Genomic DNA, 24,813 nt, shown 5'->3' with positions numbered 1-24,813 from the left:
AGTTCCAAACAGGTTGACTGGGGGGCAACAAATGGCCTGGTTGGCAGTGATTTATAGTGCCTCCCAGGGAATAACAACTGGAACAGAAGGCGAGCTGGATGAGTGGGATCTGAGATGATTTTATGCTAATGATATACTCATAAGATTTAAACCACATAAAATGTGTATTAGACAAAGTTTAGCAAACAGCTAATTTGCTCATTTAATTATTAAAGTGACCAAATGCATTACAGGAGAAGGTACATTGTGGATGGGGTGAAGGACTCCTTGGGGAGTGCTCATGCATTACCTGTCAATGGTTCACACAGAACAGTGTTTTTCCATCCATGTATAGAGTTCTTGATTCGTTTGTGCCACCAATGGTTTAGAGAAAAAATCTGAGAGTTGTCTGAAGCTTTTCATCCAGGTCATAGGATATCTAGAAGTGCTAGGTTCTCAGGCAACTGGACATGCTGTTGAGTTCTTGAGGATGTTTCACCTCTCATCCGAAAAGTTTACTCAGTTCTGACTGACTGGTGAGGAGTTCCAGGCAAATTTGAACAGCCATCACTCAATATAAGAGGGCATCTATGGTAATACTTTTCAACCACTTTGAATGCTGTCTTTACATCCCTTCCCTGGTTTAAGAGTATGCTTCAACTGAAGTGCTTGTCAGATTGAACAGATTGATTGAACAAGGTCTGAAACCACCACCCCCATACTTAAATTGGGGGGAAGTGTCTGACAGTTTTTGCAACTTTCCGTATCCAACTATCCAAATCACATCCACTTACGCAGTGATTAGACAGAGGTGAGGAGGTGAGAAAGTAGGCTGGATTTAAACTTCTCTTTCAAGTATTTTTATTCCTCACACAACTACTTCCATCACTTCTAGTGTTTATAAATGAGTACAATACCGTGAATGCCTTTGAGGAAAGATTGTGCGGTCGTTATTACCATTAGAACGATTTTCACATCAAGCTCCTCTTTATGACAGCACTGCCTTTGAGTGTGGTTGTCTGCAACAGTTATAAAAACCTTTTGCCCTCTGGTGTGGTCAGACAAGATGTCTACTACTTAATTTTTTTTAAAAATGTGGTAGTATTATAGACAAACCAACTTGGAAAAGACCATTTCTGCTTGGCAAGCTTATACTGGATAAGGTGGCTTCTGGTGTCAGTGCTCTTTTGCCACCTGTGACTTTGAACACATCTGTTTATCCCTCACACATTAGCACAAACAGATATGCAGGTACTCTACAATAAGACAGACAAACACACTCAGTCACACAATTGCAGTACAAGAACACACAAGGAAATATCGACAGAGACACAAATTTATGTAACCCGCTAACATTTCCTCTGATGCATACACTTGCATCATGTACCCCTAAGTGCCTTTATTACATTCAAATAATGCTTTTTATTCATAAATCTAGTCTGACTTTAATGGAGGGTTGAAATTCGAATGTTGCACAGAAAAAAATCAAAGGCCTTTTTGCAAATTTCATAAATCTCTGACATTCAATCTCAGAGTTCTTTCAGTCCTTCTACTAGCTCACTGTATGTTTGGAGTCATGTCTACACTCAAAAATTCATTTTTCCAAAAGAGAAAAACCAGCCATTGTCCAATTCCACTTGATGACATGATAATCCATACATCCGACCTCTGCCAAGAACATCTCATTTTAATCAAGATGAAGCATTACATTCTCATGGACTAATCAATCTACCCTCTCATCAATAGCAGTCTGCCAGCCCAGACATTGCAAATCCAATATATTCAACTGAGCCAGGGAAGAAGGCCGAATGGAGCCATGGATAGCAGAACAGTCAATGACAAAAGTTCAATAAGTCATTACAAAATAATTTCTGCAATTAAATTAAATAGCATGAGTGATTGATGATACATAACAATATATATCTGAGGGTGGAGTTTTCCTTTAAGACATACTTTGCAGCATTTAATTTGTCTCATGTCCAGTTTCAGCGGACTCTTTCAGCTGCCATCAGTGCAGCTGGATTCACATGGAAATCTCCTGTCACTAAGCATGCTTGGTGATGAATAGAGACAGTGACTGAGAAGAGGAACAGGGCACCAAGGTTGAATTTAACAGCAATAAGATACACATTTAAGTCCACACAGCTAGACTGACTCAGAAGAAACAGACTATTTTACCTTCCTGTTTCCCCCCATAATCTAATACTGAGAAACAGTCAGTCAGCCCGGAAGAGAGTCACTAATCTTCACTTCCATTCGGAGAGCTGGATGCAGAGAAACTGCTGCCACTTGTGTTTGTTCTTATAAATAATACATTGTTCTCTCCTGCTCCTTGTTCATGACCCGCAAAATTGCCTCCCACACAAGTATGGTAGCAGTACCCACACACTGCACCTAGAGGAGGAAGGCAAAGAAACAGGGAATAAACTGATTCTATTTTGCAAATCATTATGTGTATGCGACCCTGGGGAGTTGCAAATCCAAAGACAAGCTGGATTGGGGAAAAAAGAAGGTTACAGCATACTAGCCATGAAGTTAGCCCTGTCTGGATGAAAACATTTTGACTGTTTGAATACAGATTTTTTGTGTCTTGAAATTGAACTGCTGTGACTCTGAGGAGCTAAGGTAAAATTAAGGATGGAATTTAAACCCACAAGGAAAACTCAGATGATTACTGTTTAATTACTGTTTAATCTTCATCACGGTGTTAGTAATAGTGATGGGTAAAACTCAATAGTCAACTCAAATATTGACAGCAAATGGTGAAGAAGACAGCAAATGCAGCCACTGATCACATCAAAATGTTCTTTTATAGTAATATAAATGAGTCATGCAGTCAACCTATTTTTATGATTTTGCATTATTTTAGGTCCTTGATAACAACAACAACCAACCGTCTTGGCATCTTGAAGGAGCTCTCTGTATTTAAATCAGCTTTATGTAAATTCTTACCACACTAGCCAACATGGAGGTGACTAGAATTTTAAAATCTAGTCATTAGGCTAAGTAGTCTCATGTATTCCTTCCATACTGAAAATGAGAACACATCAAAGAATTGATAACATTTTCTGAAAATGTATTTTATTCTTACTTTCAAAAATGGATGTATGCCAGTCTTCAAAAGGGAGAAAATTAAAATGAAAATTTAATTATTTTGAAGATCTAGCATTTCTGAAAGCACTGTTTTTGCCAAGAAGATGTTAGAGCAGAGCAGCAGGATAGTGAGCAAATCTTACTTACACTAGTGAGTTCAGGATCAGAATAAAAGAATATCGATAACGGTCAGACCCAACAGGCATGGAGTGGTGGTAATGAAAGCATCCAGCATAAGAATTACATTAACATGCAATCTGCATCTGGATATCCTATCTGGACAAGGAAAAATGCAAGTGAATGATCAGATCAGCCAGACCACACCTGGAGGTGGTCTGACTCACATGGTGATTGGATCTCATCTGAGTATAAAAGCAATCTGTACAACACGACCACATTCTTAAGACTAAAAATCCATCCAGCAAGTTGAAAGGTTACCTAATTCTACCTCTTCCTGCTAGCTTAAGCAAGCCTGGCAAAAGGTACAAGAAGTACCTGTAGCTACTCCCCCACAAAAAATGAATGACGCCCATCAAAGGCATTGCTTCCCTTGACCTGGGAATGTTTGTGATTGGAAATTAGCTAGGCGGGGTTGGCGAACTTGTCAACAATGTGGGTAAAATCAAGATCATAAGAGTGCTTATTAAAACCAGGTTTAAATGTAAGGTCTGCTGTGTCTCAACTCAGCCCAGCAAAGTCACAGAATAAAAATGTAGGACTTCATCATTGTCTAATGTGACACAGTGACCATCTCAAAAACACAAAATACCATGTAGACTGAGTCAGCATTAGAGAATCAGATGAATTCTAACCAACTATGCTCTCCACACAGCTCCAAGGCCCTGACGACTTACTGGAAACAGTATTGACGAACATTTGTGATGTAAGATGATATGGAGATAGATGCATCAATTTCCTTTCTACACTGCCTTCTCTTGGGTGGACTGAATTACATATAGCATCACTGAAAATTCAGGGCTCTACCCTGTATAGCCATTGAGAGGACACAGCTATTGAGGATGGACATGGTCCAAATAGAATTGGTACCTTTTCACCTTTATCATAGTAGTCTCTTGACTGAGTTTCTGGGTATTACAGACACATTTCCATATTTTGAGGCAAAGAGACTGTGCGTCAGGATTATTTCATTTTTTCTTACCTACTGACATAAACATATACCAACTGTAACCCCCCCCCCCCCCCCCCCCCACTTTTGTGTTCTGCTCCCAGTTTTATTAAATTATGACTGAAAAGAGATTTGCATTGTGGTTACAACCTTGGAAGATTTAACAGGTTGTCATAGTCATCTCAAAGCAAAGCAGTGAGGCATTTTTAATAATTATTTGGCCGTGGATTTATTTACTCAGACAGTTGATTGGCTTAGAGCTAAATTGGTTCCTTTTGGTGAGTTGGAAACTTTTGTGTGTGAGCATACATAACTGTTAGCAGGAGCTGGAGTTAGCTAGCTGCTGGCTATTGTTGAATTTCTTCATATAGCAAGACTGTTATGTTTTAATGTGCCATCAGGTCCAAGAAACTGAGTAAACTGTCAGGCCAGAGGGTGCAACCAGAGTGCTTCAGGCTAAAAAATGAAAGAAAAAACCCACCCAAAGATATTTTGAAACCATAGCTGGATGCAACATTTACATCAGTTGTGTTCAGCCTGTCTGTTTGTATGCAAATTTAATATTTCTAAAATATTTGGAAATTTGGTTTGTTTTCTTTTTTTTTTTTTTAAACTTTCCAAAATTAACTCAGATTTTTCTACCAAGTGAACTCATGTATTTATGAGCTGTTCTCTACAGCATGATGAGGTGAGAATGATGATAACTGTAAAGCACTCCCTCTGACAGAGAGCAACTTCCCTGTGGAGATCTGGCATTTGACATGCAACCAGCTCACACAGACTTAATGTCACATGCTTTTTACATTGAAATAGGTCATTTTCATCAATGCATGTAAAGAATATTTCAATGATACATTATTAATTGTATTTAAATCAGAATTTCAATTCATACATTTCATTCACAACCATTATGTTGTATGATTGACAAGACTGAATAACACAGAGGCACAAATGTCACCTCAAACACAAAATGATGGCCATGAAAACCACCAGAAAATGCCTGCCATCTGAGCATAAAAACATAGCAGAAGCAAGAGTGTATCACTACAGATTTTTCACTATTTTCCCTTTTGCACAGCTATTTTCACTAATCTTTCTATTTTACAAACTCATGGCATAGTCATTAATTGTCTTAGCTAGCCAAGTCACGTATTGTTATTTTGAGTTAGGCTCCTCAGAAATCCCATTGTTTAGGGTATCAGATATGTTCTAGCGCAGTTTTTGAGAAAAGACTTTGAAACTGTTTCATTTTTTTTGCCTGTACGTGAATACATTTTCAACATGGAAAAATAAGTACATTTTCATGGACTGTGTCACTGCTAATGTGTTTCTCACTTGTAGTGGGAAATGCTGTAATTTGTTCTTTCTGAGTTTTCTGACTAGGGTCAGTATGCTTTAATTGATGTAAACAGGAATGTTGCCAATAGCTTGTAAGAGGACCTTGACAAAAAGGATTTTTTGTCAAGCTATATTTCCTCAGCCAAGAATGATCTTCACTCAGATATCTTTCTTTACATTTTGGCGTCATGCTGCATTAGTAGTTCCTGTCAAGTTAGAATCTGAATCTGACATAAATACACAGTCATATAACACATAAATGCTGTATGTGTTTATATATCTGTGAAAAAGAGATGCAATTTTTGGAACAGATTGTGTCAGTTGAGTTCAAAGGGTTAAATGATTTTTATGAAGAATCTGAGACCATCTCAACTGTGATTAAAAAAATCCTAAACCCCATTGTCTCCAGAATGCAGAGTGCTCAGAGTGGAAGGTAATTGCTGATACAGCTCTGCTGATGGATTCCTATCTACTAAATTATAGAGGGAAATTACACAATGTGCTCATTGCAGCCATAAAGCAGCTATCCCCGATAATGAACCTGTTGATCAGAAACATTGTCCTCTGAGGACCTCCTCCTCCACCTCTGAGGCCAAAGGCATCGTCGTCCTGCCCCTGCCTGGTCTACATACTGACAACTGCTCCCAACATGCATCAGCACAGTGTTCTCAAAGCACTGCTGTTAGAGCTGAAGTGTAAACCTGCTGGTTATGTCTTTACTATAACACACACATACACACATATACACAAATAGGCTACACACATTTGTGCATTTGTGCTTTTCTGTTGATAAGAAAATAATTAATACATAATGCAGTGATTGTGCTTCGTTGTAAATGAAAATATTGTAATCACATAAAAGGACAGATGCCCATACACAAACATACTACAAGCATCTACCTGTCATATTGTCACAAAGAGCTCAGCTCAGGTTTATTAGATCTATATTTCATTTCCTGTTCTGTGAGCTAACAGTACAGCTGGGAGTTAGGTTACTTCACTCTGGGGCATTCAGGTCGTACACAGTAAAATTAAATCCTGACATCAGCAAATAAAAGCACATACATGCAAAGCAGGTGATGCCATTTCCATTTCCTGCTCTGCTTCTTGTCTTACATTGTTCAGGTTATTCTTACATTTTATTGGATTTTTTTTTAAAGGGACTTGTGCTACTATACTGATTACTGTACATTATCCCTATATGCAGTTAAAACCAGACATTCAATCTTGTTGTACTTTCTTGCTGCCTGAATGTCTTCAGTGCCCAACAATCTATGAAGACATCTATAACTCCTGTCTTATCAAAAATTAGTGTACAGTGAATTATGAGTCCTTGAGCAGTGAGTTCTGCAAATCTATGATAGAACAACCATCCTCTAACCATCAAACACATGTCTCTATTACACACAGAGGGATGAGGGTTTCAGTAAACTCAAACAAACTAGTTCCTACATGTCGTCTGACCACGTCTTAAGGCAAAAGTGTTCCACTCCGAAGGTGGGTTGGCAATGCATCGTGCAAAAAAACAGTGCAGACTTTCTGACAGTCTCTCCTCAAAGACCTTCATGGTGTTGTATGCGCACAGGAAGAGTAGTTGTGAAAAGGATCAAAAAAGAGAGAGAAGTTCAAATCCTGCCTGCTTCACCCCTGGCCAATCACTGCATTAAGTGCACATGGATTGCCAGATAATCTGTTTCAGAAAGGTAAAAAAGTCAGTACGAGTTCTTTGAGGACAACTCAGTGTGGGGGTGCAAAAAGGCCGGCTGCCAATTTTGATGAGCACATTCAGGTGCCCAAAGGGAAGAATCCTTTTGGTTTTCTTTCTTTTACCTCATGAACTTTTTTCTTGCACCAACATCAGGAAAAAACTTATTATTTATAGCTCTGCCCATTATTTCTTATAATATTACTTTACTCACAAAAATAGATCTAGTAACACAGCAACATTGCAAAAACGGGTCCACGTTTAATGCTAGAACTGTAGGCCTGAAAATAAAACCATAGTTTTCCTTCAAAGCTCTAATAATAGCAAAATCTGTATGTTTTTTATTCTGACCAACACAAGTATTATGGAGTGTAATCAACCTTGCACTGCCTTTAGTCTTTTAGCAATTTTATAATTTACTCATTGGCTTGAATGGGATGATAAATCATGTTCTGAGTGGACCAACCATCTGAAAACACAGATATGAAGTTAAACCCTGGCTGTCTGGTAAACTACAGTGATGCAGGTGACTTACATTGAAGCTGATCATGCTGTCCTGAGCAGACGTTATCTATGAATAAAAGTGGTCAGGGTTGTCAGAGACGGTGAACACATCACAAACATTAACCTTCTATAGAGGTCACTTCTTGTGTTGTCATACAGTTCTTCTAGTTTAAATTTTTGTCATAGCTGCTGTAGATTGTATATTATGTCTAACTCATTTCCCTCTCTGTCCAGACTAATAGAAAATTACATTTTCTTAATGTTCCTTCTCAACCTTTCCACCACCTCTACACCCTATGCCCTTCCAAAATTTGATGTTGTGCTCATTACATATAGTTGACTTGGTTCATAAGGATTCTCATGGGAGAAGAAAAGAATTATCATTGCATTAGCCAGGGTCTGGTCAATGAATGCAGAGAATGTTTCAGTCTCCAAACCCAGCCATGACCCCCAGATCTGAGTCAGTGCTCATAATGGGAGCTGCATGTTGGTGCTCTTGTTAGTGTTTAACTTGTTCATTTGGATGAATTACGTTACTCTACAGACAGACATATTAGCAGTTACAACCAAACTTGGACTGTATTTACACTGTAATGTATCCAATATTTTTAGCTAATAGAGCAGTCATGATGAGATGTTTTTTGGCCAAAAATCAAACAACCAATTGGGGCATTTTGGTATATTTGTATTGAATATATGTATTGCATTACTGATATGGATTGTATTATGGGTGGGCAGCGCCAAAACAGGCGCATGAGGTTTAGAGTTAAGGAGAAACATGTTGCTGGGCTTTACTATGTGCATTCCAAAAGCAAAAAACCAATAACCAAAATAAAAAAAATAAAAAAAACTTGCACTTGTTGAATGAATTTGAACCTTTATTTTTTCCTTGTCCATGATTTCCATGAACATTCTCTTTTAATGGCATCTTTCCAACTATTCAACTGTAAGCTTAAATGCTGTAAAAATTGCACTTACAGGACCCCTAGCAGACGTGAATGTCTATCAGGAACAAGGTCAGTTCGGGTTGGATGGTTGGGTCAACACAGTGTGTGACTTAGACCCAAGAGAACGCTATTCATTTTCCATTGTCTTGCTTTAGTTTACCCTAACTCAAGTATTTCTTCTCCTTAAACCTAACCAAATCTTAACCATAGAGGTGGCAGATCAGAAGATAGTCATATAAATCAATTTTCTAACGGTGACTTATAACAGCTTTGGAAGGAGCCCTGCTGATAGGGGTGTCAGATCAGAAATAGGGTGGGTGGGTATGGGTCAGTTTGGAAGGCAGTGACAAACAATATATTTTGTCATGTAGTTTGGAGGACTTGTTGGTTCATTCTCATATAGCAGCTCACCCCTCAACTGGTTGCAGCCTGTCAAGATGGTTAAATATAAAACACAACAGTCTTCAGCAATAGTGTTGGTTAAAGGCCACTAAAAATAGAAATCCTGTTGTGTTATTTCAAATGTCAATGTGAATGAGGTTTTTGATGATGAGACTTACGCAACTGACACTTTTCACACGCTCTCACACCACAAATCCATTTTCTCACACAATGAAAAACAAATTCATAACTGATAACGTTGCGGCACGAAAAGAGGACACTGACAGCGCAACAGACAAGGTCCAGACTGGGAACAAATCTTATGCCAAGCTGAAGTCAAAACTTGGCAGCTCTGATTTGGAGTAGTCTGGTTCCAGACCTCTCAATCACCACCCACACCTCCAATTTGGGCAGTGATTCCAAACGATCCGAGCACATTGAAAAAACAGAAAAAACAGTTGACCAATTTTGTAGGCAGGACTAAAAAAGGGTATGTTATCTTCCTACATAGCTAGCTACGTAGCTACAGCCATGAAAAATAGCAACAGAAATATAGACACAAAAATGGTGAAGTGAAACCAAGCAACAATTCAGTCTGATTCCAAGGCTTGGGTTATCATGAGTGCAGATATATTTGGATATATACAGACGAGTGACAAATTAAAGGAAAAACTGGTACAGCTCTGAATGCTTGACCCCTACAATTAGGGGATCTGGTGGCTCTGTTATGCTCTGGGGAGCATTTTGCTGGCATAGTTTGGGTCCACTTGTCCCCTTAGAGGGACGGATCACTGCAAATCAATACAAAGTTGTTCTGAGTCATCACCTTTATCCTATGATGAAACATTTCTATCCTGATGGGAGTAATCTCTTCCAAGATGACAATGCCCCAATTCACAGGAAATGAGGGGTCACTGAATGCTTTGATGAGTATGAAAATGATGTGAAGATATTCCCTCATTTGGTGTTTTGGTGGTGGAGAGCACTGTCTAACACTTCAGTCCAAAATCTCCCGTTGGTGTTTCATTGAGTTGAGATCTGGTGACTGTGAAGGCCATAACATATGATTCATATCATTTTCATACTCCCCAAAACATAACAGAGCCACCAGATCCCCTCACTGTGGGGGTTAAGCATTCAGGCCTGTACCAGTTTTTCCTTTAATTTGTCACCCATCTGTGCGTGCCTATATTTGGTGCTTATTGTGCTTGAAATAGCTGATACAATATGTGAAAAAATATTCATTTACAGTTTTTATGTATGATTAACTACTATAGGAAAAGTGACAGGAGTGTCTATACATCCTAGTTGTATAATGTTGAGGTAATACAAACTCCCACAGCTAAATGTGATTATTTAGTCCAATATAAAACATTCATCAGCACTTCAGGGAAATGTAATGTGCCTTGTGAAACAGTACAAAGATTGGGTGACAATGCATTGAAACAACAGTGTGATGAGGGGCTGTTGTCTGTATGAGACTCCTGTGGAGCAACACAGATTAACACCAAGCACCAGTCTGCTGAACAGTCCAAACCAGTGAGAAGCACAAGATAACTGTGTATACCTTTCAGATAAAAATGTGTACTTTTGGCTCAACAAATACCTCTATAAACCTTCAAAATATAATGTAAATTGTAGAGCAGGAGAAGATAGAGGAAAGCTATATTGTTGTTTGGTGATGCTCTTGTAATAGGTAAACAGTAATTCATCTTAAAGTTGACTTATATGTACATTTTTTCAGCTAACAGCAGTGCTTTTTTATAGTCACTTAACAATGTCCGAATGTTAGCCAGTGGATTACCGGCCTGTAAAAATGTGGGCAGAGCTCAGAGCTGTGTGGATAATAGTACTTACTTTCTGTGTGAGAAGGCAGCACCAGTCTAGTCAGCAGCAGGAGATGAAGAGCTCCTCTGGTGAGAGGGGACAGCCGTTTGAATCTAAGGTCCATATTCTGACTGTTGGTGCTCTCCTCTGGTCCTGACACTGCTGCTGATTGGTTATGGCCTCACACAATCATAGAGTGACACCTGCAAGGAGACAAGATAATTGATGTTAAAGATCAAGGTTCTGTATAGCTCAGGGTGTGTGGTCCTGTGAAGTCTGTATTTCAACCTTTTAACCAGATATTGAAAGCTTTTATTCACTTGCTATTCTGAACATCTGGCTGGTACTGATAAATAAAAATGAAATTCTAATTGACTTTGAATGAACAGGAGAAATCAGCAAGGTTCTTTATATAACTTCAAAGGATAATAATGGTTTGCTACAACTTATTTTTGTAGTTTTGTCTATTATTCCTGAGAATAAGATCTTGGATCTGAGAACACAGCAGCATTGCTAGAAGGAAGTCAGACAGGTCAACAAACACAAGCAGTTAGATGATCAAACATGGATATGAGTATGAATATGTCTTATTGTTGCTAACTGGATGCTTAGTGAACACTTTTACTGCACTCAAACCAGTGGTGGAAAAATACTATATACATTTACTCAAATACTGTACTTCAGGACAATTTTGAGGTACTTCTACTTCACTTGAGTATTTCCATTTGATGCTACTTAACATTTCCACTCCACTACATTTCAGAGGGAAATATTGTACTTTCTACTCCACTACATTTATTTGACAGCTTTAGTTACTTTTCAGATGAAGATTTGACACAATGGATAATATAACAAGCTTTTAAAATACAACACATTGTTAAAGATGAAACCAGTGGTTTCCAACCTTTTTGGCTTTTGAAAGCAATGTGTAGTCGGGGTCACATTTCACATGTCTATGAGTTGTTAACAGCTCCACCAAATAGTGATTTTTCCCTCTAAACTTCTCACATGCTTTCATTTAAATAAATGTTCAAATGATCCAATATTTCAGCAAAAATCAAAGATTAGAGAAAAAGTCCAAAAACTGAAAACAGATTTGTATATCAGATTTATCTGCTGACCCTTTGGAGGGGCCTGACCCCTAGGTTGGGAATCACTGGACTAAACTAGCTAACTGTATAGAAGAAGAAGAAGTAGTTGAAACTAGCTCCACCTTGAGCAGCTACAACAGTAACATGCTGCTCTAACACTGATGCTTCACTATTAATAATCTAATGATGTCATATATAATAATATATCAGTCAGAGGCACCAAACCACTACTTTTACTGAAATACTTTAACTACATCAAGCTCATAATACTTATGTACTTTTACTGTAGTAGGATTTTTCATGCAGCACTTTTACTTTTGATGGAGTATTTTTATATTGCTGTATTGGTACTTATAAGGATATGAATATGAACACTGACCCAAACATGGTTTTAGTCTTTAATTTGACGAAAACACAGCCTGGGTTTAGACTGCCAATACATAAGATGCATGGCCTGACCAAATGCCAGACATGAGTATGAAACTGGGCAGCTAACACATATTTATCAATGGAAAGGGTTCAATCAACATCAGAGCTGTTCTTCTGAACCGTGAATATGAGCATCAGTGTTTCTGCTTAAGCATGTTGGTTCCCTACAACCACATGAGCATGTGGACAGTCCCAAGAGCTCAACAGGGAGGACTGTGAGCCAAGAGGATGAAACAGCATCATCCAGGTCTGAAAGAATTACATGACTTGGACACAGCATGCAAAATGAGTAATGCGCTAAACCCATTACCTGAACTGACTTATTAACTGACAGTCTCACCCACACTGGCACTAAAATCTCCATGTGTGGACCTGATTACTGAGACAAGAACATGACAAGATTATAAAGTATATTACACATTTCCTTTCCTAGTCATTTCCAGCCACAGTAATATCTCTTAGAACATGGAACTCAGAACAGAAATGGAGTGCACCTGCAGTGACAAAAAGTACCCGGCTCTCATTTTCTTTCCATTTGTCTACATCAGCCTGAGCCAAACAAGAACTACTAAACCAGTGACACTGCCAAGTCTTCCTAGTGTAAGCATGTAGTTGAAGTTGATCCAAAGCAAGGCTTGAACAACTAATGGTCCACCTCTTTCACAGATTGACTCTTTGCTTGATTTGGGATGACTTGGAATACTTGTTCTACTGCAAATGATCCATTCATAACTAGACTGCAGTCACAGAATGATCCTCAGACAGTGTTTCCCTGTTGAGCTGTGGTGGAAGTATAGTAACAAAAAGAGGAACTTTGGCACTAAAAAGACTAACGTTGAAAGATATCTACTTGATTTGACTCATTTGGACGCTGAAGCTTCATATTAGCTTCAGATAAACTTTTAAATCCATTTTTGCACAGAAGGAGGACTGTGGATTTTATCCTCCATCACTTACATTGTAAGTGCATTATGAAGAGATCTTCTAATGGTCAGCATTAACAGGAGGAATGAAGAAAAACATGTCATTGTTGTTTTAAGACAGACTTAAGAAGTTGTGAACCTTCCCTTAAGGAGTAGAAAACTAAAGCATGTAATCAGTTATATCTTTCAACTGTACAGATACTGATCTGCTATTATTTGTCATTTTTACCAATCATGTGCTAACATTCCAGGAGTACTGCAGGATAGTTACATTCATATAAATGCCATGGAGAACACTGGATTCTGATTGGGTGGAGGGTGTGCATTATTTTGATATAACCACATGGCTCTGGTGTAGCTGGAAAGCATATCAGCTGGAACTGACCAATAACAATAACTTGGCAATATTTTTTATGTTATAGACTATGACGCTACACTACACTATGTTTTTATATAAAACATTTATCACAGGACCACCACAGGTCTACATCACTTGTAGCAGAGAATAATCAATCAATTTCAGCCTCTTTCAACTCACAGTTTTGGTTTAAAAGACCAACTTCACATTTCTTCCTCACACATAAATTGGGAGAAATTTGGGCTTGCTTCCAAAGTGCCATTGCGTATATGTCTCTATCAGGACATTTTGACATATGGTCAGTAGGAGAAAAGGACTGAACCACCACCTGAGTTAGAGCTGGCCATTATTTATACTTTGCCTTTAGTTGACATTTAACAGTAAGGATAAACTGGGGATGACATCCAACAAAAGGTCCCCAATGGAACCTGGGACATTATCTTTATGTACGTGTCTTACACTGCTCAGCTACAGGTACACCCCAACAGAATTCACCCAAAATATGAATTAATAATTCTTAAGCAGGTCTAAGAGGATTAACACACTCCAGCCCTGTAGTTAAGAAAAATAATGCACTCCACAGGTGAACTTGCCAGCTGATTTTACAATAAGCAGTGGCTTGCTGTGGATTATCCCTAACACAGTTTCTACTGATTCCATGTGATTACTGAAATGCTCACAACTTCACTGATTGTACATCAAGACAGATTATACGCTAAGATGTGAAACCAGCGATCAGAGTGATAGATACAACTCTCCTCTGCCTCAGCACACAAGCAAATTAAAGAGACACAGCTTTCCCCTCATTCCTCAAATGAAATCAACACCAACGTGAATCCCGTCGATTGGTACCATCCATGCAGATGCACGCCGGGCACATTCGTCCAACGCCACTCATTTCTACTGTGTTTATTTGCCTTTCACTATACTGTATGTTAAATGTACTTGACAGTTAAAAACTTTATTTTGTGAACACACACACACACATCATAAAAGCTTTGAATTTTTCCTCACAGTGTGACTGAAAACACACTTCCGCTGCTCAGTCTGAAAGTTGAACAATTAGAGAAAGTCTCACAGAGAGGGTTCAGAGGAAGTTTGGGGATGATTTCCAAGATGTTTGACGTGTCATTAGGTGTGCTGTGAAAGGAAGGCAGGGAGGAGACTAAGTGCTGGATTTTCACAGTCTTCCTGGACCAACAGCATTTCTCCGAACCAGTACTGTTGTCTGCCAACGGTACTGTAGAGAGACAGGAACCCTGACGGCTGTGACAACACTTTCATGTGCGCTCACCCATCTCACAAATCACAATACATCCATTCTACAGTGCCTCAAACTTCTTAACTCACCCAGAGTGGTGGTTCATGAGAGTTACATTCTGTCAGGGTTGGTTACTTTTTACATTGTAGCACTGCAGTGTTTTAGCATGTATGCATGGGGTTTGTCTCAAACTGACACAAGTCGGAATTTGGCAGTTTTTCAGTCCTCAGTGTAGCTAACTGCGCTAACTCAAATGTAGTGGGACTAAAATCGATTTGACATTATTCAAATCTGACAGAAATGGTTTCCACCTTTTAAGTGAAAATAAAGTTTTCAAGTACAAAATGACCATAACATACCTGATGTTTGATGAGTCAGCCGTAACTGCCAGTTACAGACCTTTTTCACACCAGAAATGTTAATGTCACAGTAGAAAACGCAGTACAGGTGTAATTAATTACCTTAAAGCTACAGTATGTACATCTTTCTTATATTTCTTAGTTGAAATGTGATCCAAAGCAATATGTGGAGAAGTGCTGTGATAGGCTTCTGTGATCCAGGCTCACTGAGCAGCCTGGCAGAAGTACAGAGATATTCCCTTCTCAAGTTTTTAACAAGCCACATCCAGCTAAACTTTTGACTAATACAAATGCAATCTATTTAGCCTATCTTTGTGTTTACATCTATATGTATAAAATTACATGCAAACTGAATTGCGAAAGTTTTAAAAAATCTTCTTTTGTAAGTGAAAGTTCTGTAATCAATAAGTGCTATCATGACCTGTTACTAATAACACAGGACGAATCATTGAAAACACATTGAGTTGATCAACTGTTTTATGGTTCTTATGGCAACAGAGATAGAATTTGCCCCTTATGTAACTATAACTTGAAATTCTATTTCTGTTGATATGTGGATGATAAACAACAAATAATCCCTAATCAGTAAGGTCTTTTTAATATCTGGTATAAGACAAGATGGTATTGACCCTTTTTTAAAATCTAAAAATGCAAATGACAAGCACATAGCTAAAAAAGCTTAACATCAACACAATAGTCACCAACTCACTTAGCAGCAGGAAATAGCTGTTCATGTCCAAGAGTAGCAGCTGCCCTCTCCAACAAACTGCCAGTGCCACTTGCTTTGGTACCTGGGTGGCAGTAACCACTCGCTGTTTGCTTCTCTGCTTCCTCCTAGCTTCATCATGGTGACTCTGCAGTTTCACCATGGAAGAGCTACCTGCTGCTATCTCCTCCCTGCATAACCTTGGAGAGGTTGGCATGATGCCACTCCCCCAGGATGAAGAAACATCTTGAGAGTTACTCTTTCTCACTTATCTCCCAGCATCCCTGGAGACAGAGCTGCACAGTAGAGGCTGAGCTGAACAGAGAACTCATCAGGCCTCAAACGAAGCCAGGAGGCTATCACTTATGTTTTCAAAGACTCCCTTGGCAGCATGTGCAGTGGACACATCTAGTAGAAGTTGTGGGTGCTGTCTTCCATTGGGCTTAAAGTCCACCTCCAGCCAGTGTTACTTCCTGTTTAACAGTTAACGTTCTGTCTCAAATGGAGAGTGGGGGAATCACCTACATTCATTTATAAATCAACTTAAACCACCTTAAATGTTATTTTCTGTGCCGATTTTGGTTGGAGAGTGTTTAATTAATCCCTTATTAATCCCTTGTTGCAGCACATCTGCAGCAAATATTTAGTTGGAAGCACAGGTCCCTGATACTGTATCAGTAGCCTATGTGACGCTCACAAAAATTAAAGGATTTTATGAGGATGACATATGACTATAGTCATACGTCATCATTCTGTTTCGGCAACAACTTAAATTTTTTAACTTTGAGCGCAAAGTGAAGTTATTTGTCAAAAAATATTTAACAAACAGTGTGGTTAATCAACATTGTCAGAAAATGACTGAGAAAAATATGAAATATCTTAAAAATGCCAAAATACACTGGAGGGGGACTTTAAAGTCCATGTAAAGGAAAATGGGAGATTTCTTTTCAAACATGTTAGAAAATAACTGAAAACATGTGAAAAGACTGAACTATGTAGTACTGAACTAACTGTGCAGTTAGACCATTTAACAATTTTTTACCATCTCTGTTTAGGATTTTTTGGGCGGGCCTAAATTGATGGCTCTATGATGTAGAGGGCTGACTAGCGTGACCCCTCCCCCAACACAGCATGAACATTAGAGTGCATATACTCATAGTACTCATATTATTTTTACACCAGGTAGTTTTACAAACTTTCATCAGAGACAACTGGGATTCACTTCAGATAATCAGCTGTTACTGGTGAATGAGGCCATTTTCATTCGATGTTAGTGCTCAGAGAATTACTCACTAATTAATTACTTCAGCAACGGCTGGAAGGACGGGTAGAGACAACAGACACGTTGCCAGCAGCAGACAACACAGGCCACCACCCGCAGCTGCGGGTTCAGCACCAGCTGTGCAGCTGGGAGGTCCCCCCACCCAGAGGGAGAGCATTTACCAGGCAGCACTTGGTATGGCACAATGCAGCCACAATGACGCTGCTTTTCAAGTTAGTAATGTTAAGTGCACTGAACTCCACTGAAAAAAATGACAATTTAACATACTGATGTTTGATCATGCATCCCTTGTTAACTAGTCATTTAAGTTACATTTCACAAGAATTATATGAGTTGAGAGTTTGCCCGGCTTAGTGTATTTCTTAAAATGCTACAGTCTCCCAGGCTGTCTGAAGTACCTTTTGTGCATTCTGCTCTTAGTTTAGTTTTTAAAACCCAGTTAACACCATCATTCTATACTGTCCCAGTAGCTGCTGACTGGTTGACTGAACTGTACTGGTATTTCAATGTATTTTTTACTTGTCTGTTTGTCTTAGGGCTCCCATCTCAATCTCAGTAACACTACCCAAATAAAGAAAAAACGAAGAAAAACATTTTTTGAGGAATAAAACTGCCCAAAGCACAGAAATAACAAGGAAAGGGCTTGCACTATGCATTTGCATGTGTGTCTACTGCTTTCACAACAGTAAATATTACCTTTCCTAAACCAAAAAAATTCATGTCTCATCCAATAAGCAATCAATATAACCACCTTCTCTGTAAAGATATTAGGGCCTGCAGGACTTTCTTCCTCCTAAATTTGTTTTTTCAGACAGAGGTTACTCCCGGGCTTCGTACCGCTCAAACACATTCCATCATAAGCAGAGCATTTCTGACCTTCCACCTGTATTGAACTATCTCTAAACAAATACCTTAATACTGCCTGACAGGCAAAATCAGGGCAAAAAAGTCTCAAGAACCTTCAACCTTCAATTTCTGTCTGCACAGACTACCAGCCGACAATTACCATGGGAATTCTTACAATTACAGACCAAAATACAACTGCACCAAACATTCTGTAGTTGTTTCATTTTAAAATAACAATGATTTGCATGTATGAGATTGTTTGTTCTTTGGAAGTGCAAGGCCTCATCTTGTTAACACTGAACTAGCACTAAATGTACTTTTTCAGTTTTCACCTTCAAATTTCAGCTGGAAAAATATAAAGAAAGCATGTGTCTTCCTGGTAATACCATGTTTATTGTGACTGTTGTACCATGTTCTCTGCATCAGTAGTGTGTCATCAACTTCTAAGGGTAAAACACTGAAGTCTAGCTTGAGTACATACATAATTTATAACATAGTATTAATCATATGATATATGATACCAAGACTGTCTTTGATCTAAGGGTTCAGCTTAAGCTGCCTCAAACAAATTAAGTTCACACCAATCATTTCATTATAATTTCTTATATCATTCATCAGGAAATTAAACAAGCAGGACAGAAATCAGTGAAAAGAGAATTAATTCAAAGGTTCCCTTAACAAATGTGTAAAGGTACACTGTATTAAGTCTAAAGTCCAACAACATGGACTTAATTTTAGCACTGATACATCTCAGCTTTGAATATATGTGCGCCACTGGCTCTTTGTGATGGACACCCTTATCCCCTTTCTCTCCCAATAAGTGGTGTTACATTTTAAGCCTATTTTCTCAAACAGTGTCTTATTTGAGCGATGGGGTCCTACATGAACCTCTCTTTCCACAGAACAGTTATTGAATAAAATAAGTGTATTGGCATTGCGACACGCAGTGTCCTCAGTATACTGGAAAAAAAAGTTAGGCAGTTGGTTATTAGTGACAATTATGGCCCAGTCAGTCAAGTCAATCTGTAACAGCCTGTCATTAAAAAGAGTGCAAATGCAGTGCTTTCTCTTTGTGTTGTAGTTTTTCATCATGCATTTGTATTTTGTTTGTTTTATGCCCGGTTTGACTACATTAACAGTAACAGAGACAACAAAAGTTCTCTATATACAGTATGTATCCTAATATGGCTCAAACACTTGGTTAAAGGTAAAAAAATAAATAAACAGTTGTGTCTACTGTGCAACTAAGTTAATAAAAGCAAAGCCTCACAGCTACGTAGTCTCAATTTATCATTACTCACAAGCATCAGTTTTGAAGCTGCAGGGTACAAGCTAAGACATCCCAAAGAATTCAGTGTGATATCATACAACAGCAAAGAGATGATGTCCTGCTGCTGAATGATTTTAAATTCCAGACGACCGTAAGCAGAAATATTTGTTTTGTAGGGAGGCTGCATTGCTTTCATATTTTTATCAATTCTCTGTGAGCAGTGCAGGAATGCTGAGTTAGGATAAAGTATGAGGCAGATCTAGTGCAGACAGGTAGAGTTTAGCATTGAAGCAGTTTAACTGACCAAAGACTCAATATAATATATTAATCATTTTTAATAATACATTTGAATGATTAATCAGTTATTAAAATAGCTCTTGATTCATTTTTGGTCAATTAAACTGCTTCAGCGCTAAGAAGTACATCCACCATTATAGTGTAAAGCAATTTCTGATAGTTTATCAGGTAAGCCTGAGCTAAAGCTACAGTTAGACCACTGATATGTTTTTAATTATGCATGCATCATGGCTGCCTCACCTGTCCTCATGGAGTCACAATTCAGCACATGACAGATGATCAGAAAGTAAAGGTCAGCAGCAGACTCTGATCGCAACAATGGCAGAAAGTTTTGAACTCATAGAGCTTTCCAGCAACAAGCCTAATTGATATGAGTCTCCATGCCACTCCACAGTGAGGGAAGGGTACGTGCCTGCTTTTTCACTTTCCCCACCAAGATTTATCCTGAACTGGTGACCTTCAAGTCACAAGCTTGCTTCTCTAACCTTTAGCCCACCACAGCTTTTTCTGCCCTTATTTCATCATTAACAATATAGTAGCCTCCTCAGGGTCAGTATGGTTTCTGTGCAGAAGTGGACATTCACAAGGAGGATACAGTGTCAACCAGGGATAATTAGGCCCTAATCTGACCTCTAGTGGATATACTGGTATACACGAACTACGCAAGCAAGTATGTGAACAATGACACTGGTGTCTCTACATTTTAGTTAAAATCAAGTATATCAGCTCCTTTACTAAAGTAATGGTAACAAACACACTAATTCGTGCAGGGAAAAACCACTCAGTCACCTCATAGACATCTGCTCTCCAAACAGGTAATGGTGCTTGTGGCTCAGATCCATCAAGGTTGTCAGTATGATGGGAAGCTGGTGAGGGATCACGCCTTTGTCACAGCACAAAAAACTCCTACTGATTGGTCTAGAGTGGGAGTTGGCAACAATTCAAGAATTTGGTCATTTCACATTTGAAGAAAAATAATGTAACAATACATGTTGTGACTAGTTTTATATTTTGATTTTGGTAATAACAGTAACATGTGGCCCAGCACTCCAGAGACCTGGGTTTAGTTCAGCTGGCACTGTGCGTGGGTGGGAAGCCTAGGAAGTCCAACTGTTTGGGGAGTACTGAACCCAGGTCTCAGGTTTTGGGTGTTTGTGTTTGTTGAAATGCTTATTACACATTCATACCAAAACACCTAAAATGCACTTAATAATTTCTTTTTAATTTGCTTTTACAACAAATCTTATAAAGAACATGCTGATTAAATATTCATACAATAACCAGCACAAAATACAAAAGGTTACACTGCTTTTATGACATTATAGGCTTATTACATTAACTTTTTCATTTTATATTTTCTTCTTATAACATTATCAGTTTTTACAGTCTCCAAAAGCTGTGGGATTTTGCAAAATCATCTGGCAATCTGACAAATACAAAATTTGCAAATCTTGCATGTAATTTAAGGAGTGATGTCAGTACTGTGTTTATGTCATTCTTAATTGCTCTTGCTTCCTTTTCAAATGACAACCCAGTCTCACGTCATAATGTAGAATAGCTGTGTTGGTCCACAATGCAAAACATATTAGTTTCACAATAACGGCTCTAAAATTGTGAGATGTCTACATTTTTTTGGCCTTTTCTTTTCTACTGGCCTTCGTCCACATCACGTGACTGTCAAGTTTCTGTCTGCTCAAACGAACAAAATGTCTGACGTTCCTTTTCTCAGTGGCAAATGCAATATTTACTTTAAATTTTATTTTAAGTTTTGGCATTAAAATATGTTTTCATGACATTTCTAGCAAGAAATGTGCATTTTATTTTCATAATCTTCATTTAGTGAATGTATATGATGTTTAGTTTGTCAGTTATTCCAAAGATTTTTTCAGGCTTGCTATTGTTGCTATGGTGGTTGCTACGGATGCTGCTATTGCTGAAACCATATAGTTGCATGTTGTTCGAATTTATGGCAGCTTCAACATATGCATAGATATAAGATTATAATGTTACTACAGAAAGGTACAAATGGGTGTTATATGCAGCAGCTATACTCCTGCTTTTACAGTATCAGTTACAACGCTGAGTGTGAAGTTCTGAGGGTGACTCTGTGTGAGATAATGTGACTACATTATCTACATAAACTGTATGTTGTAACTGCTTTTACAAGTCTCCAGACTCCTCGATGTCTGGACTGTAAAAAGGAAACCAATAACTGCTGTGCATTCCTGGAGCACTGAGGGTCACTGTATTGATTACTGGATCTGTTGACTACACTTACAGTCAAGTCATCTCATCAAGCCATCTGTCAATTTTTTGACAGTTCCATTAATTAAGAGTCTCTAATAGATCTAAGCAGTTATGACATGCCATAATCACAACAGGAAACAACCAATATGAATCAGAAATCACTGGAGTAATCAGAGGTGCACATTCTCCTACCTCATTTATAATATAATATTTTTAAAAAAGTTAATTTTGCAGACTTAAAGGACTCTTTCAAGGACCCCTGAGGATGCTGAAGGACAGCAGGGCTGTTAAGATCTCACAGGGAAGGTCACAGCAGCCTGTTTTGGTGCAGAACAAGCTCAATCACAGTGTAGACCACTGGTTTACATGACAGCCTCATCTTCCCCAGACAGACGGCATACGTAGGGCCACGTCCCCCTTTTATCAGAGAAAGAGGGTTGGCATCTATCACCATCAGGCCTGTCAGGAGGAGAGCAGGAGTATGGCATGGTGGCTACCCCCCGTCATCCACTGAGTCAGCCAATGCAACAACAACCCAAACAAGATCACACTGCATTCATACATATGTGGTACAGCGATAACACAGTGTAGGAGGGATAAAGTCAATCCAACAAAGTGAGATCCTACCAAATATAAGCTATTCAATCAAATTAAAAACAGAGCAAAGACACCTACTACATTTATTAAATCAATAAAAGCTCTTTGATGACTCTGTTTTCATTCTTACAGTCCAGAATCCAAAAGCTAAGCCCACATGCGAAAATGTAAAATCATTCTGCCACTCTGAAACCTTCAAAAGTGATTGGTTGTGTAATAGCTGCCTTACAAAAGGAAGAGAAACATAACTACAGGCTACTTTTCTGGTGTTACTCTGGAAATCTACAAGTCTCTAAAGATAGCAGTTAGACAGAAAGTTCCTTGACAGCTTCTAATTGTCAAGATGTTGTATAATTTCAATGACATGGAGGGTTAGCCCTCCTAGTTAAAACAGCTTTGCAAAAGGTGATATCAGTTAAAGTTAAAAAAAGTCATTCATCAAGCAGAAATGACACACATTTACCAGTTCCAGCTTTGCAAATGTGAAGATTTGCTGCTTTTCTCTGTTTTCTATCATTATAATGAGACAATAAGTGTACATTTTGCACTAAATGCTAAATGCTAACATCAACATGTTAACAGTGACAATGCTTACATGCTGATGTTTAGCAGGCTTAATGTTTACCATGTTCACCGTCTTAGTTTAGCTTGTTAGCATGCTTACATTAGCGCTAAACACAAAGTATAGCTGAGGCTGATGGAAATGTCATTAATTTTGAGGTATATGGTCACAAACCAAAGTATTGGACACATTTCAATTTTGACCAGATGCTGCCACTAGATAAAAAGTTAAGGCATCACCAAAAAGATAACAATTCATCAATTGTTGGACATGTATGTCCATGTGTCAAATTTCATGGCAATCCATCCAATATTTGGCAAGTGAAATAACTCAAAACCACAATTTCAACCTTCATGGTGGTGCTAGACTAAAAGTCAGGGGAGTCATCACCTGGGAGCCATGAATGTCTGTACAAAATTTCATTGCAATCCATCCAAGAGTTGAGATATTTCAGTCTAAACTGATTTTAATAATTCAAGGGGAAAAACACTTACTCAATCAAAGTCACAAGTAGACACACATATAGTTTTATTTTCAGGAGTCACAGTCTAAAAAGGTTGGAGAGCACTGGATCAGTTAATTGTATAAATTATCAGCATATATCTCAATACTGAAAATAATCATTAGTCGCAGCCCCACACTGATCTTAGCGACTTCCTGCACTCTGTCATCCACCTACTGTTTCCTCAGCCTCTTAAACACAGGCAGCATTTCAGGCTTTGATGCAATATTACATTATCAGTCAATTCAGTGTCACTGAAACTGTTTGCAGGGAGGAGTGACAGCACCACCCACCACCTCCTAACCTAACAAGTGGATGGACACTACTAATGCTTCATCTAGCAGACTGTTTGTGTGCATGTGATCATCAACATACATGGAGACAGTTTAAAAGTTAACGCTTACATTTCATTCATTTGGTGAAGCATGTTTCAAACATTTCCTCTTGGCACAGAAGAACAAAAGCAAGAAAAAAAAAATCAGACGATTCTGATGATTGAGACTTGTCTAAATTGTCTAAAGCCTCAATCTGTCTATCCACGCTGAGTCTGAATAAGACTTAATTTGCAAAAGATTCTGGATATGTCTTTCTATTGACAGCTAAGACACTTAGCAGATGCAGAACACTTCACATAAAGTGCAGTTGGATTGCTATTGAACAATAATGCTAAAACCATCAGTGGAAAATCCAAGAAAAGAATTGCATTGAGCTGATATACATGTAGCTCAATCAGCTCTGAATATGTGTGCTCTACAAGAAAAAAAAAAACAGATTGAAAGACAAAGACGCAGAAAGAGAAAGGAGTGCATTGGCTTAACTGTGGTTAAGATGAAGAGGGATTCAGAACGACGTCAGTTGACAGAAAGAAACCAATAAAAGCAACTCTCTTTTGTGTTCGTTGTTACTTTCCTGGCAACTAAAGTCAATAAAGTAAGAAACACACTTAAATCTAAATCTTGAAGTAGAAATGATCTATTTAGCTGTGAATGATAGACAGTGTTGTCCATTACTATTACTACAGGCTGTTTACAACGGCGGCATTATTTTTAGTATATAGTTTATAGTTTGGCCTGCATATATGATTAGTGTGAGATTGGAAACATTGACTATACTCTTCTTGGCTACAAACTAGGGAATATTTTTATCCAGTGTTTTTATTCTTAGCATACTTTTTTTAAATTCC

At 38.4% G+C, this 24,813-nt stretch overlaps 1 protein-coding gene across 12 annotated transcripts in view; it reads right to left on the bottom strand.

The window, feature by feature from the left end:
• ptprfa (protein tyrosine phosphatase receptor type Fa) overlaps positions 1 to 24,813 on the bottom strand; it is a 378,163-nt gene that overhangs the window by 250,409 nt on the left and 102,941 nt on the right. For all 12 annotated transcript variants that reach the window (XM_044360537.1, XM_044360536.1, XM_044360540.1 and 9 more), the window contains exon 2: positions 10,931 to 11,103. In XM_044360537.1, coding sequence (XP_044216472.1) covers positions 10,931 to 11,024 — 94 coding nt within the window. In that variant the 5' untranslated portion in view covers positions 11,025 to 11,103. The remainder of the gene's footprint in view (positions 1 to 10,930; positions 11,104 to 24,813) is intronic.

This window comes from Thunnus albacares, chromosome 9, assembly GCF_914725855.1.
Source record: "Thunnus albacares chromosome 9, fThuAlb1.1, whole genome shotgun sequence".
NCBI lineage: Eukaryota > Metazoa > Chordata > Actinopteri > Scombriformes > Scombridae > Thunnus > Thunnus albacares.
This window is presented reverse-complemented; position numbering and strand designations above follow the sequence as displayed.